A 14,858-nucleotide genomic window follows, 5' to 3' on the forward strand; every position below is an offset into this window, starting at 1 on the left:
TCAGAACATGGTGAGAGCAATGCACGGAAAGCTCTCTGTACCCCCACAAAGTTCTAAGATATTGATGTGCATCCTGGATTCTTGAGTGGCCCAAGTCCTTTGCATCACATGCTCACCTATGTGCGTGCCCCCATCTGTTGAGCAGCGAGTCTGTAACAATAGTCATGCTTGGGGAGGATGGGAGAAAAGGCATTCCAGTGCAAACCTGATCTGAGTCCGTCCACCACCAAAAGGAAGAAAGAACCTTGGAGGCGAGGGTGGGGGATTGTCAGTACAGTGTCCAGGGAGTGAAGCATCAGAAAATGGGCTCCTTCTAGCCACAGCTGTAGACAGAGGAAGCGAAGACAGTGACATATGTGCATGCCACCATGTGGCCAAGAAGAGAAAGGCAAATTTTGGAGGCAATAGAAGGATTGAAGGTCACCGAAGCAATCAGTTCTAATAGGGCCAGAAACCTGTCCCATGGTAGGTAGGCACACCCAAAGACCATGTTGATGAACTCCAGAGACTGTGTGGAGTTGGTCAATTTTTTTGACATTTACACTGACGGGGCTCCTGGAGTGAAACCTGGACTGTGTGACCACAGAGCCTTCTGTCACACCACTCTAGTATCCCCCTCACACTTCGATGCTGTTGGCAAGCTACAGACCTCTGGCAGGTACTGCACTTACCTTAGGTAGCAAACAGAGAGATCAAAGTTGGTTTTCTAATAATAAAATAAATTTGCAGTCTAAGTTCTATAAACTAAACAGGATTTGAATCAAACAGTGTCTCGCCCTGATAGATGGTACAAACAGATCACAGATTCTCAACACACAGGCTAGGACTCCCTCCCAGTCCAAAGTCTTTGTCCTCCATACATTTCTTCCAGGTGTTGAGTTGGGGGTAGGGGGAGGAGAGAGAGGCTAAGTCATGATGTCATTTCCTCTTCTTTTAAGATCTTTTGCTATGACATGGGTCAAGCAGTCTCCATATGTATATATACTGTCTCTGAGATGATCGTTGGGCAAGTGGATTCCCTTCAGTGGGCTGTCAGCATGTCTAGCTATTCCATTGTTTTACCTGAAAGCCTGGTTGTGGGTGTTCCCAACCTCACAACATATTTCAGTAACACACACAACAAAACTTCATAACTTCACATACAATGCTAGCACATACAATCCAATAGGATATTAATATTCAACAGATCAAGACTTTTAAAATGATACTTCACAAGGCATACTTTGTACAAAACATAACTACATAGTATATATCATTGGTATGTCATAACAATGATATAAGCATATTATTATATGACAGTGGTGAATATGGAGGTTTCAGGGTGCTGCTTTGAGGTACAGAGTGCCACACATTCACCCCCAGGAAGCAAAGGAGTAGAAGCAGCATGGAAGTCAATGCTTGGGGCTCACATCTGGATCGCACTGCCAGCAGCCAGTCATTAAGATAAGGGAAGATGAGGACCCCTTGATGCCAGAGGTATCTGGCTGCTAAGAAAGGGAATAAGAATTTGGTCACTAGGCAGAAATTTTTACAGGTTGGTGCAGGGAAACTGGATTAGGATGCTTGTCACTGTGGAATGTGTTGGGATGATGCCAGATTGGTGTGACCATGCTGAATGAATGGTGTGAGCATAACTTGACATGACTTAAGCATAGCTGAAAACTGCAGAGGATCCTGGGAGCGGAGCCCCTTTAAGCAGAAGCAGATTTGATAAAGGACTGGCAAAGCCTGCATGTATGATCAATATTGAACCTGTTAGTCAGCAAATATGGGCCCATGCAAAAGTAAATATCACATGCATAAAGTTCCAGCATGCCGCACAGGTTAACCTGGTTGTAGTGACCCTATAAGAACACCACACAGAGAGCCAGAGTGAATGATTGATGAGTGAGTAAACATGGACTGGTCTTTGTTTGGTACCCCTGCAACCCCTTCCAAAAATACTAATCAGCTAAAATTAATAACTACACACCCACTGGGGATGCTTTTGAGACATGTGACTCCTTTGAGTATAAGAATCAAGCAAAGTAAATTACTGGAGAGATGATTCCTTAACTGACACTTGAAGTTGCTAGACAGAGTAGCCAAAACTCTGCTCCATGGGCTCGAGTAGAACTGTGACCAGAAGGTTTTCCAGGCAGCTGGGACTCACCTCAAGGGAAATCTGAGACAGAGCCTAGGGCTGAGACCAGACCTGGAGGGAAGTCATCATCCATAGAATTGGTAACCACAACCTCTGTTTGACAAGCAGGAACTGTGTGAGGCTAGCACAGGGCCTATTTATGTATGTTTGTGAAAGAGAGGCTTGCTGAGAGGAATGTATAGTTATTTAATGTCTAACATAGGAGTTTTGTGCTTTACTAATTGTGTAATTCCTTCTTGAATAAACTGCAGGGTATGCATGATAATTACTGTGGACCATTTTCATTGGTATAACAGTAATCTGATCCACTAGGAGCCATTAAAGATCCATTCAAAGATAGTAGCCCCTTAGTGCCAACAGAATGGTGTGTTTCTATCACAACTGTGACCTTACAACCTCCCTATCACAGCAAAAGAGGAGATCCCAGTGACTAAAAACCACTACAGCCTACATCAACAGTCTTGCCAAAGCTTACAGTCAGAGGTAGTTTTAGTGTTCCTTTTATGGTATTTGCTCTTTGAATAAAATCAAGAAGATCATTTGCTATACTGATGCTAATGAACAGTAGGTAAAGTATACATTGCTTAATTTTTCTTGTTCTAGAATTAATAGCACCACTTCCATTTGGAATCTCCATCCTCACTTTCCCTCCCCTCCCCCCCATGAGATCTTTTCTGCTTGGCAGAAGTTGTTGTCCTGAAGTGTATCATTTAAATGTTTGGCATCGGATAAAGTTTGTTGGAAGGTACCAAGGGTTTAACTATCACAGTTTGAGCTCTCCAGTTTGTTCTCTTAAAATTTATGAAAGGAGATATCAGCTCTATAAAGCTTGATAAGCATGACCGACCTGGATGGAATGGTACACACTGCAGGTTAGTTATGCTTATGTGACAGGTGTGTATGTTCAAGTTCTGATAAAGGTTGTCTGCGCCTGACCAGGAATGCTGCATATTTTGAAACACAAGGTTAGTAAAGACTTGGAGCAAACCATGTTTTTGTGTTCTTTCATTTGCTAGCCGGTGTTTTGAATTTGCTTTGGGCAAAGAAGCCGGCTTCTAGGCCTACAAACATAACCAAACTTTAGATCTGAAATAGGTATGTGTTTATACTAGTCTTACGTACAATGAGCTATTATTAATACTTGGAGGTTTAAGTTAAATTAGTTAAACTACTTGGCAGAAGACAGAGTAAACAGTGCAAGGACTTGCTAACTAAATACCTGTGGGGCTTAAGAGCCCATCAATAAATGAGGTACAATACAACTGGCTGCCACTAGGGGACTTTATTCACATAGTCAAGAGATGTCCAAAATGCCTGGCACATGTCAGGCTTCAAAATGGTTCCCTGCAGAATTTACAAGAGTGTTGTATTAAAGGGACAAGGGGGAGTAGGGAAAAAGAAAATCAAGATTAAGTCCCCAGAAGTCTTCTCCCTGAAACTCTTGTCTTACTGTAAGAAAGCCACACTGGGTCACACCAATGGTCCATCTAGCCCAGTATCCTGTCTTCCAACAATGGCCAATGCCAGATACTTCAGAGGGAATGAACAGAACAGGTAATCAATCCATCTCTTGTAGCCCATTCCCAGCATCTAGCAAACAGAGGCTAGGGACACTTCAGAGCATACTTTTGCATCCTTGTCCATCCTGGCTCATAGCCATTGACGGAACTATCCTCTATGACCTTATCTAGTTCTTTTTTGAACCCTGTTATAGTTTTGGCCTTCACAGCATCTTCATTTTGTTTTAAACCCGCTGCCTGTTAATTTCACTGGGTGACTGACTCCTGATTCTTGTGTTATGTGAAGGAGTAAATAACCTTTTCTTATTCACTTTCTCCACACCAGTCAAGATTGTATAGACCACTATCATGTCCCTCTAACTCATCTCTTTTCCAAGCTGAAAAGTCCCAGATTTTTTTAATTAATCCTCATATGGAAGCTGTTCCATAACCCTAATAATTTTTGTTGCCCTTCACTGTAGCCTTTCCAATTCTATCTTTTTGAGATGGGGTGACCAGATCTGCATGCAGTATTCAAGATGTGGGCACACCATGGATGTATATACAGGCATAATGCTATTTTCTGTCATACTTTCTATCCCTTTCCTATTAATTCCTAAGATTTTTAGGTTTTTTTTGACTGCTGCTGCATATTGAACAGAGGTCTTGAGAGAATTATCCACAATGATGCCAAGATCTTTCTTTAGTGGTAACAGCTAATATACACACAAAATGATGGGGTCTATATTTGGGATTATGTTTTCCAATGTGCATAATTTTGCATTTATCAACATTGAATTTCATCTGATATTTATTGCCCAGTCACCCAGCTTTGTGAGATCTCTTTGTAAGTCTTTGCAGTCTGCTTTGGACTTAACTGTCTTGAATTATTTTGTATAGTTTGCAAATTTTTCAACTTCACTGTTTACCCCTTTTTCCAGATCATTTATTAATATGTTAAACAACATTGGTCCCAGTACAAACCCCTGAGGGACACCACTATTTACCTCTCTCCATTCTGATAATGGACCATTTATTCCTGCCCTTTATTTCCTATCTTTTAAGCAGTTACCAAACCATGAGAGGACATTCCCTCATAACCCATGACTGCTTACTTTAAGAACCTTCAGTGAAGGACCTTGTCAAAGGCTGTCTGAAAATCTAATTACACTATAGCCCCTGGATCACCTTTGTCCACATTTGTTGACCCCCACTCAAACAATTCTAATAGATTGGTGACGCATTATTTCCCTCTTCAAAAGCCCTGCTGACTCTTCCACGTGTGTGTCTGATAGTTCTGTTCTTTACTATAGTTTCAACCAATTTGCCTGCTGCTGAAATTAGGTTTATCAGCCTGTAATTACCTGGATCATCTCTGGAGCCTTTTTTAAAATTGGGGTCACATTAGCTATCCTCTGGTCATCTGGTACAGAAACTGATTTAAATGATTGTGGTTCATACCCCAGTCAGTGGTTCTGCAATTTTATATCAGAGTTCTGAAGGAACTCTGGAGTGAATACCGTCTGGTCCTGGTGACTTATTACTCTCTGATTTATCAGTTTGTTCCAAAAACTCCTCTAATGACAGCTCCATCTGGGACAGTTCCTCAGATGTCACCTAAAAAGAATGTCTCAGGAGTGGGAATCTCCCTCGCATCCTCTGCAGTGAAGACTGATGGAAAGAATTCATACACCTTCTCCACGATAGCCTTATCTTCCTTGAGTGCTCCTTTAGCACCTTAATCATCCCGTGGCTCCACATTGTTTAGCAAGCTTCCTGCTTCTGATGGACTTTGCTGTTAGTTTTTTAGTCTTTTGCTAGTTGCAATTCAAATTCTTGCTTTACTTGTCTAAATATACTTTTACACTTGCCAGAATTTATGCTTCCTTCTATTTTCCTTAGTAGGATTTGACTTCCAATTTTTTTAAGGATACCTTTTTGCCTCTAACCGCTTCTTTTACTTTATTGTTCAGCTGTGGTGGTACATTTATGACCTTCTTACAATTTTTTTAATTTGGGTTATACATTTAATTTGAATGTCTATTATGGTTTTTAAAAAGTTTCCATGCAGTTTTCATTTCTGGGACTGTTCCTTTTAATTTCCATTAAACTAGCTTTGTCATTTTTGTATAGTTCCACTTTCTGAAGTTAAATGCTACTGTGGTGGGCTTCTTTGATGTGTCTCCCCTCCCCCCAGGGATGTTAAGTTTAGCTATATCTCTTGGACCAGGTCATGTGCTCTTCTTAGGACTAAATCAAGAATCATCTCTCTTGTTGTAGGTTCCAGGACTAACTGCTCCAAAAAGTAGTCATTTTTGCTGTCAAGAAACTTGCTCTATCATGCAGAAAACTAAATGGAAGTACCAAGACAGATTTAAAGGAAAAGTGAGGGTGAACAGCTGAAGTTGAGTGGAGAGAAAGCAGGTATAACTTGGAGGAAAAAGTTAGGAAAAAACAAATGACAGTATGAGGAATGAATAAGAGAGGAAATCAGAGCCGTACAAAAAAAAGAGAACAGAACTGAACTATAAGGTAGAATTAAAATAAAGGACATTAAAAACCTGGTCATTTAGGAACAAAGCCATGAGCTAAACTGAAATGACTAGAAAACAGCAAAGGGGATACATGGTAAATACTGTTCTCCCAGCCCACCCTTCACTGATTTCTTAAGAGGGAAGGAAAACAAAAAACAACCACACACGTTTCTCTCCTTTCTAAACACCTGCCTGATCTGCCCAAATGAAACTACTCCTGCAGCCTCTTCCCCAATCCCTATCATGACAGTTTTGTCAAACTACATGAAGGAAGGTAAAAGGGCAGAAGATGAAGGGATATCTCCAGCAATTGCACCCCCACAATTTTTGTGTCACCACTGATCTAAGAGGCCTATAAACAAGTCAATGTATTTGAAGAAAAGCTACTGAGACAAGAGGCCTGTCATAAACAGATAGCTAAGGGTTAATGTCTCTTTCACCTGAAGCACCTGACCAGAGGACCAATCAGGAAACTGGATTTTTTCAACTTTGGGTGGAGGGAATTGTGTGTCTGGGGTCTTTGTTTTCTGTCTGCCTGCTTTCTCTGAGCTTTGGAGAAGTAGTTTCTGCTTTCTAATCTTCTGTTTCTAAGTGTAAGGACAAAGAGATCAGATAGTAAGTTATATGGTTTCTTTCCTTTGGTATTTGCATGAATATAAGTGCTGGAGTGCTTTGATTTGTATTCTTTTTGAATAAGGCTGTTTATTCATATTTCTTTTAAGCAATTAACCCTGTATTTGTCACCTTAAATACAGAGAGACCATTTGTATGTATTTTTCTTTCTTTTTTATATAAAGCTTTCTTTTAAGACCTGTTGGAGTTTTCTTTTCTGGGAAATTTCAGGGAAATTGAGTCTGTACTCACCAGGGAATTGGTGGGAGGAAGAAATCAGGGGGAGATCTGTGTGTGTTGGATTTGCTAGCCTGATTTTGCATTCCCTCTGGGTGAAGAGGAAAGTGCTTTTGTTTCCAGGACTGGGAACGGAGAGGGGGAGTCACTCTGTTTGGATTCACAGAGCTTGTGTCTGTGTATCTCTCCAGGAGCACCTGGAGGGGGGAAGGGAAAAAGGATTATTTCCCTTTGTTGTGAGACTCAAGGGATTTGGGGTCCCCAGGGAAGGTTTTTCAGGGGGACCAGAGTGCCCCAAAACACTCTAATTTTTTGGGTGGTGGCAGCAAGTACCAGGTCCAAGCTGGTAACTAAGCTTGGAGGTTTTCATGCTAACCCCCATATTTTGGACGCTAAGGTCCAAATCTGGGACTAAAGTTATGACAAGGCCTAAGAGGAACAGGTTGGAAACTATGGATGAAAGCTTCCGCTCATATCGAGTAATACTGGCAATTTGTGCTAATTGGTTTGACTTGAGCATTTACTTTAATGCAGAATGATGACAGTATTTGTATTTTCAGTTTCCCTTCTAAAGCAAGAGGTTGCTGTACATTGGAAGGAAGCAATGCTGCTATCTGGTTTAGCTTATAATTTAGATAAATGCTACCTTTTAAGCAGCAATAAGCATGAATACATTCACGACTTGTAGCACATTTGAGAGAGAGAAAGCGGCATCTGTAGTTGTGTTATCCATGACAAAAGGCATTCAATATTAGATAAAGTTTATTGTTATCAAAGTCTGACAATAAAATATGCAAAAATCTGTAACTCAGTCATTCATACACAAAGAGGAAAATATATAAAATGCTGGGTCTCACCAGATCATGTTCCATATAAAATACTGTTAAATTTAGAGCAGCAAAGTAACTGCCAAACATTCCCTGAATTTAAGAGGGTCTTGAATACACCTTGCTCCAAGAAATATCTTAATACCAAATATTCCTTCCTTTGGCCTGCAACTCCTTTGCAATTATTGCTTGATATTAAAATCTTCTGTTCCGAGCAGAATCACATAGGGACCCTGCAGCAGCACTACAGTAACAGCTGAAGTTCCTCCAGCATTCTCTTTACATTTTGTTGTAAATAAAAAAATACATTTTGGTCCTTAACTACTTTTGGTTTCTGAAAATATCCTGAAAATGAAGGTTAGGAGAAAAATAGACATTCACAAATGGTAAGTAATTTTCCTCTTTCCAGCAATAATTATTTCCTCAGACTAGTTTCTCCACAAGAATGTAGAATACTTAAGACTGCATACTTTAACAGTCTTACAGCCAACCTGAAGAAGAGTTGTGTAAACTTGAAAGCGTGTCTTTCACTAATGGAAGTTGGTCCAAGAGATATTACATGCCATCCATCTTGACTGATAACCTGGGACCAACATGGCTATAAAAACACTGCAACCAACCCTACTAAAGTGATTCTAAATAGACTTGGGTTTGCCCTCTAATGCAGAGGGTCATGCAATAAAGAAAACAGACTTCTAGTAGAAAAGAGAAATGCACAATTTAACTACTTCCACCTTTTGGGATGTATACCCTTGTATTTTAGGTACTCCATTTATTTCACACTGAGGACATCTCTATCCCGGGATTGCATGGTAGAGAAAAGAGCAGAGCTCAGGAGGATTTGATGGAAAATGAGAAATCAGAATTGTGATCCATCTTACAAAGCACCCCCAACCAGGTAATCATCAGATGTGTGAATACTTTAACTACGGAGTCCTCCACAGTCACACTTTAATGTAAGAGGTGTGCAATTCTGCTCAGGAAAGGAACAAGGATTTATGCTGACAAATTACAGCATGTCTACAAGTTTGAAGGGCTGTCAAATCCACTTTACCAGTGTTAAGTAAAAGCAAGAAAGCAGACTTATTGAGCACAAAAAGCAACTGGAGGGTCCATCTGTTAATGGAAAGCTAAGTGAGTGTGGACTAAAGGGTCATTGGGATGAAGGTAAAAGTATGAGATGGAATTAGCTAGAAACACAGAGCTGTGCATTTCCCAAAGAGAGAAAATACAGTAAATATCAAATGCTAAATCAAAACAAAATAATCTGGTGCAGCTCTTTTAGAAGTGTCAATGTTTCTGCTTCTTCAAGTGTACAGAATACCAAAGCCAAAGAAACCTCTTGCTGTAGATTTTTAAGCATTTTACAGATTAAGCACACAGCGCTGGACAGCTTCGTAAATAAACCAGTTCTAAAAAAAAAAATCCTCCAGACCAGGTGGAGCCTGAGTCCTTTCTACAGCCCTACCCATACTCTTCAGTCTATGCTGGGAGCCAGTACAGATTCCAGTTCCTCCCATAATGGTGCTAGTTAGCAAGCTTACAGTCTACCTGGGTAAGTATCATAGATTTGAAAAAGCTGGACTTTTGAATCAGTTGCTTTGCATAGTTGTATGTACTGCAGACCAGTCTTACAGTAGTTTGTTCACAATGGAGTTAGACCATATGAAGAGCCTTAGACTAGAACTGTGGTTCTTGGTACAGCAATCTGCAGAAGCATACCAAAAAACAGTCCGACTAAAAGGATTTCATCTAAGATTTAAGCACTCAGCCATGTGTTACACATAGCCAGTGGGCAACTCAGATCTGGCAGTGGACTAGCGCACACAGCTGAGGCAGAAAAGTCTGAGCCATATAGTTGCCGAGCACTAGATCTTGAGTAAGTGATTCCAAGAGACAAACCTTCAATTCTACTGGGAAATGCTGCTCCTCCCTCAGAGACAGGGAGTTAGTCTTATTCTCTCTTCTGTACAGGGAGATATTTAACTTACCAGTGATCCCAGTCAGGATTTCTAGAAGTGATTAGCTAATGCAAAATACATTAGAACCTTGAGCACTCTAGATCCACCCTGTGCCAGAGTGTTAACATTGTGCAGTTGCAAACACTCATGAGAGAAAGCTGTTAGATCAGCACATCCTAATCAAAGATTTCAATGGCAGCAAACAACCTCTATGCACTACAAGAATGGTTTAACTTTACCTTTTATACAACTGCAATCTCCTATCATTAGAAATGAATGGATTCTTAATTCTGTAGGATTTCTGATAAGCATAACTCTTAAGGTAACTTTTTTTCTGAAGAACCCTGCACCCTGGAAGCGTTCATAGCAGTTTTCTGAAAAATGCAATGCCAAGTGGTCTACCATGATTAAGCTACAGAAGTATTGTTTCATGGAGGGGTTGCATGCTATACAATTTTCGGGGCCTAATACATAGTGCCCCTTTTAAATGTTTCTCAACCCAAATTAAGAACTCATTACCCCTACAGGAAAGATTTTACTCTATAAATACTCTACAGTTCTAAGCTTTTTTTTTTCATCTAAACATAATTTTGATCCAGTAGGAGAGATGGTTAGTTAGCTGGAAACTGGATCACAGCAGAATTTTACTTGCTGAAAGCAAGATACATACAAAGGGGTTTTTCCCCATTGTGGGAACTTTAATTTTTACTTGTTTTGAGTAGGAGGGGGCTTTGGTTTTTTTGAACTCTATTACCATTTGAACTAATGGAGATAACTTGTCACTTTGACAAGCGAAGTCAGCACTTCACAAAATTTGCTGATACCAAGTTCCTGTGGATTTCAATGTACACACCATGCAGCCACAGCCATTGTACGAGGAGTGACAACTACTAAGCTTTTATTTTAATTTTTTTAATTAAGGGGGGGAAATCTAAAGCATGAAGCCAGCAGCCTTAGACTCTTGATGCTAAGTCATCAACTTACTAAAGTTAAGGACAACTGGATTCTCTTCAATTTTTCCAAGACATCAGATAAGGAACTTCAGGTAATTAATGCACTTTCCCTCTTCTCCAGCAGCAGTACAAATGAAGAAACAGGTAAGCTGGATATGACCAAAGTCCTGCAATATCTTAACTCCATGTCTATAACACCTGCTTAGACCTTCATATTTACTAGCTTATTTATGGATAATGATTCAGAACTTGTGACCCTTTTGGAAAGTTCCTGTACTCAAAAAATCCTTCACAACCTCTCCCTTGCTTTAGTACAGAACTGACAGTAACCAGCAAGCAATTGTTTTCCTCACCCCAGCTCTCCAAAGATCACAAGTAAAAACCGGTGTAGGCTGCACATATTGCACATAGGGTGTGAAAAATGTTCAAGTGAACTTCTGTATGAACACTGGACATTTGTCTAGCAGCACCAGAATGCACATATGACCAAGCCTTTAGAACGTGAAACACTATGATGCATTATGAACACTAATCCAAGAGGCAAGTGATCATTAAGGACAAACAGCTTTCTGAACACGGCCTGAAAAGAGACCAAATAAATAATCCAAGTGTTTTAAAACCAAAGGATCAAAAGGCATTTTCCCCTCACTTAAGGGAAGGCATCACAGGTGATGGAGGAAAAAAAACAAAACAAAACAAAAACACTGTCCACATGGAGTGTCACAAATCAAAAAGAAGTTTTTTCACATAGGAAATAGTTGTAGCATTAGACAGCATCTCAATATGCTCATTTCCTGATAGCTCAGACAATATCACCTCCTGCTTTTGCATGTCCACCCACTTTTTACATTGTAAGGCACTCTCCAAGTTCACTGTACCATCACCATCGCTGTAATAGATCTTGGGCTCTTTATCAGGAAAGGCCTCATAGTAGAATGAGTCAGGTGTTTCTACACCAGTGCCAAAGAGACAGTGCAAACGCACACCAGGTGGTGTCATCTGGTAGACCAAGGGCTCAGTGTCTTGTCTCATGAGCCAGCCGTCCTCAAAGTTGATGTCCTTATAGAACTTTTGGTAATCCTGGAGAGTGTAATTAACTGTGGGTGTGCTTACAAAGATCTTATCTGGAGGCCATGTGTAATTGTAGGGGAGCAGCCAATTGGTTGAAACTGCAGATCTCTGCTGGTCTCGGATCTTAAGTGAACTGATGACAGGTATCCTGTTGTTGTCACCTACAAAATAGATTTTTGTTTTATTTATTGTACACTAAAATATCAATTACTGCTTATAATGATGGAATGAATGAGGAACCTACTTTCCTTACTTAGAGTTTGACTGGAAATACATTAATCACTAGTAGGAAACAGTCTGGATGTTTTAAATACTGTAGATACAATTCCAATATCTGCTTATACCTTATAAAGAGGAACAAATTACTTGACCGAATGGCATTTTCCTGAGGCTACCCTTCTGACATATTCTTTAAGAAGAAAATATTTTCGACTTGGGCTCATTTGGGAGCTTTGGGCCCAAAACTTCTTCACATCATCAATCATTAGGCAATCGTTCTGGCCATCTGTAAAACTATCTTAAAATTCTTTTTCTAAAGGAATCACAGGTGCAGATTTTGCAGTGATTCACAGGGACACTCTTCCCTTAATGTTTTTGTTGGGAGAACAGGCTGGTGTTACCCCCTGTACGTTCAAGAGATCTCATGAGACAGCAGAAGAAACAAGGTGGACACCCAGGTTTTCACAGTTCAGTGATAGAACAGAGCAGCAGCTCTGGGCCAGTGAGGGAGGAGAAAGAGTCTGCCTTCTTCACAGCGACTGTTGGGCCAGGTCAAGAGACAGATGCTATGGGGAGACAAGACAGTGTGGGGCTGCTCAGCAGTCAGACGGGACTCATAAGGGCTGGTGATGGTGGACAGGCTGGGGCAGGGGCTGAATGGGAGTAGAGATGCAGGGCCACATGAGGTGGGGGTGAGTGGGGGCTGAGTGGAGGCACAGACACATATGGGGACAGGGCCACGGCGTGTAGGGCCACATAGGGATGTGGAGAGAGGGTGTCTGAGTGGGGGTGGAGGGACATGTGGGCAGGAACACATGGGCACAGGGGGAGATGTGCCTGACAATGGGAGAGGGTAGGGGTCAGTCAGGGTCTGCATGGGAGAAGCTCCCTAACAATCCCTCTCCCTTCTACCCACCACCCAAAAAAAACCCTGTTCCATACTTTTCCCATTCACACCCAACAACCCTCCAAGTTCACATGCAGGCTCCTTCCCAGTAATTACTTCCTTCTCCCTCAGTTCCTCCGTTACCCCTGAATCTCCCAAGTCTTTGCACTGCTTTTGAGGGGTGCAGGATATATGGTTCTGTATTGTAGTTAAAAGAATTACTCAGAGTTCTGTATTAATATGCCTAGTAAGGAATCTATTTGTCAAAAAACATTTCCTGAATCTTTTTTGTGGGCTATATTGGTACAGGCATGCTTACTGACAGGTATTTTGAAATAAATGATCAAAAATAATTGAAACTGGTGTGATTATATGGTGTTATTTCAGCAAATAAAATTTGCAGAATTTGAAAATAGTGTGTACAGAATTTAATTTTTTGTTGCAGAATTCCCCCAGGAGTAAAAGAGTGTAAGTAACCCAGAAGAAAGTAAATAGGATGCTCCTATACATGAACAAGTGCACTTTCTGAACACTTACCCATGCTGTACCCCCCAAAAAACACAAAAAAACCCACCATCTTGCAAAATGTAGTATATATACCAAGTCAACAGCTATACAATGCCTTGAAATACCACCCAAAGTGTGCAGGAAGAATGTGAAACAACCAAAAAAAGATATTTTAATTGTTTTTAATTTGCAAAAAATATGCTGTATTTTTAAACTCACTAGATGGCACTATTGATTCTCTGGTACAGTAAGGAGGGCTGTAACACAATACCACTGGTGCCCTAACTATGCTTACCAGCATTTCCATATAATTGCAGCTAATGGTCAACATACCACCACCTGAATCTGATTAAGAAAGGAAACTGGAAGAGAGCAGAGTGACCACCACAAGGTCCTGAAGATACTCCTGTCACATTCCTGAGGAAAATGTTTTCTACCTTGACTAACATGGAAGTTGTTCCTTGTAGCTTATTTGAAAGCAGTTAGTAGACTTGTGCTTAAACACTTTTCCCTTGCTTTATCTTTTTGTATGACATAAAAAGTTCAATTGTGCCTCAAAAGGCACACCTGCCGCTAAAGCCTAACACATATTAATTGCAACATTGTCAGTTACACTCTGCCCACCTAACTTTCCCCTGCACTATTGTTCACTTCCTGTTGATACTGTTTCCTGCTGCTGTACACTGTTAGTGACTACATCCTGTCCCAGTGATGGTGTATTTCAGTAGAAATTGAAGTGATTCTTCTCTTATGCATATGTACGAACAGCCACTTTGTGATGAGATGCTACATACAATAAATATTGCTCATGCAGTAACAAGAAAGCAGCAAAACACTAAGTATGGGGAGATCCTAAGTGGTGCTGTTTAATTCTGCTCACATCCTGTATCACCTGGACACCATGCAACATTAGTTATCCAGTAAAGCCTCCTGCTCTGAATATTTAGAGTACACCACATGAAAAAGTCAGTTTCTGCAGAAGCCTGCAAGCCACAGGATGCTATTTGGGGGAGGGAAATCAATTTTGCAATGCTATGTTGACAAAAATAAACAATTGTAGGCACCCAAAGGATATATGCATTTTCAGCTTTTTAATTAGTGGCTTTGAGTTGTACATTCCCATTCAAAACAAGTGCCTTATTTAAGCACATTAAATGTTTTTTTGAAGCACCCACTCCTCATAAGCACCTTGGTATATGTCCTTCCTAATTTTCTTGATGTAAAAAGTGTTTCAGGAACAAAAACTGCAAACAAACCTATCGTAAGTTAGTAGTGAACTAGAAGGAAGCCAAAGGTCTCAATAGTTAAGCAGCAATATGCAAAAGTTAATTCACCCCTCTGCTACAGGAGATGTTTAGGCATGACCATATGATTCTGAAATTACAAAAGGGTACACTGTGTACTGTATG

The 14,858-nt window shown here is 40.5% G+C and overlaps 1 protein-coding gene across 1 annotated transcript in view; it reads right to left on the minus strand.

The window, feature by feature from the left end:
- Positions 1-7,769: 7,769 nt before the first annotated feature.
- The window catches only part of PLA2G15 (phospholipase A2 group XV), a 32,019-nt gene continuing 24,930 nt past the window's right edge, over positions 7,770-14,858 (minus strand). Inside the window, exon 6 of the mRNA XM_030581721.1 lies at positions 7,770-11,998. Coding sequence (XP_030437581.1) covers positions 11,487-11,998 — 512 coding nt within the window. The 3' untranslated portion in view covers positions 7,770-11,486. The remainder of the gene's footprint in view (positions 11,999-14,858) is intronic.

Source organism: Gopherus evgoodei, chromosome 12, assembly GCF_007399415.2.
Source record: "Gopherus evgoodei ecotype Sinaloan lineage chromosome 12, rGopEvg1_v1.p, whole genome shotgun sequence".
Lineage (NCBI taxonomy): Eukaryota > Metazoa > Chordata > Testudines > Testudinidae > Gopherus > Gopherus evgoodei.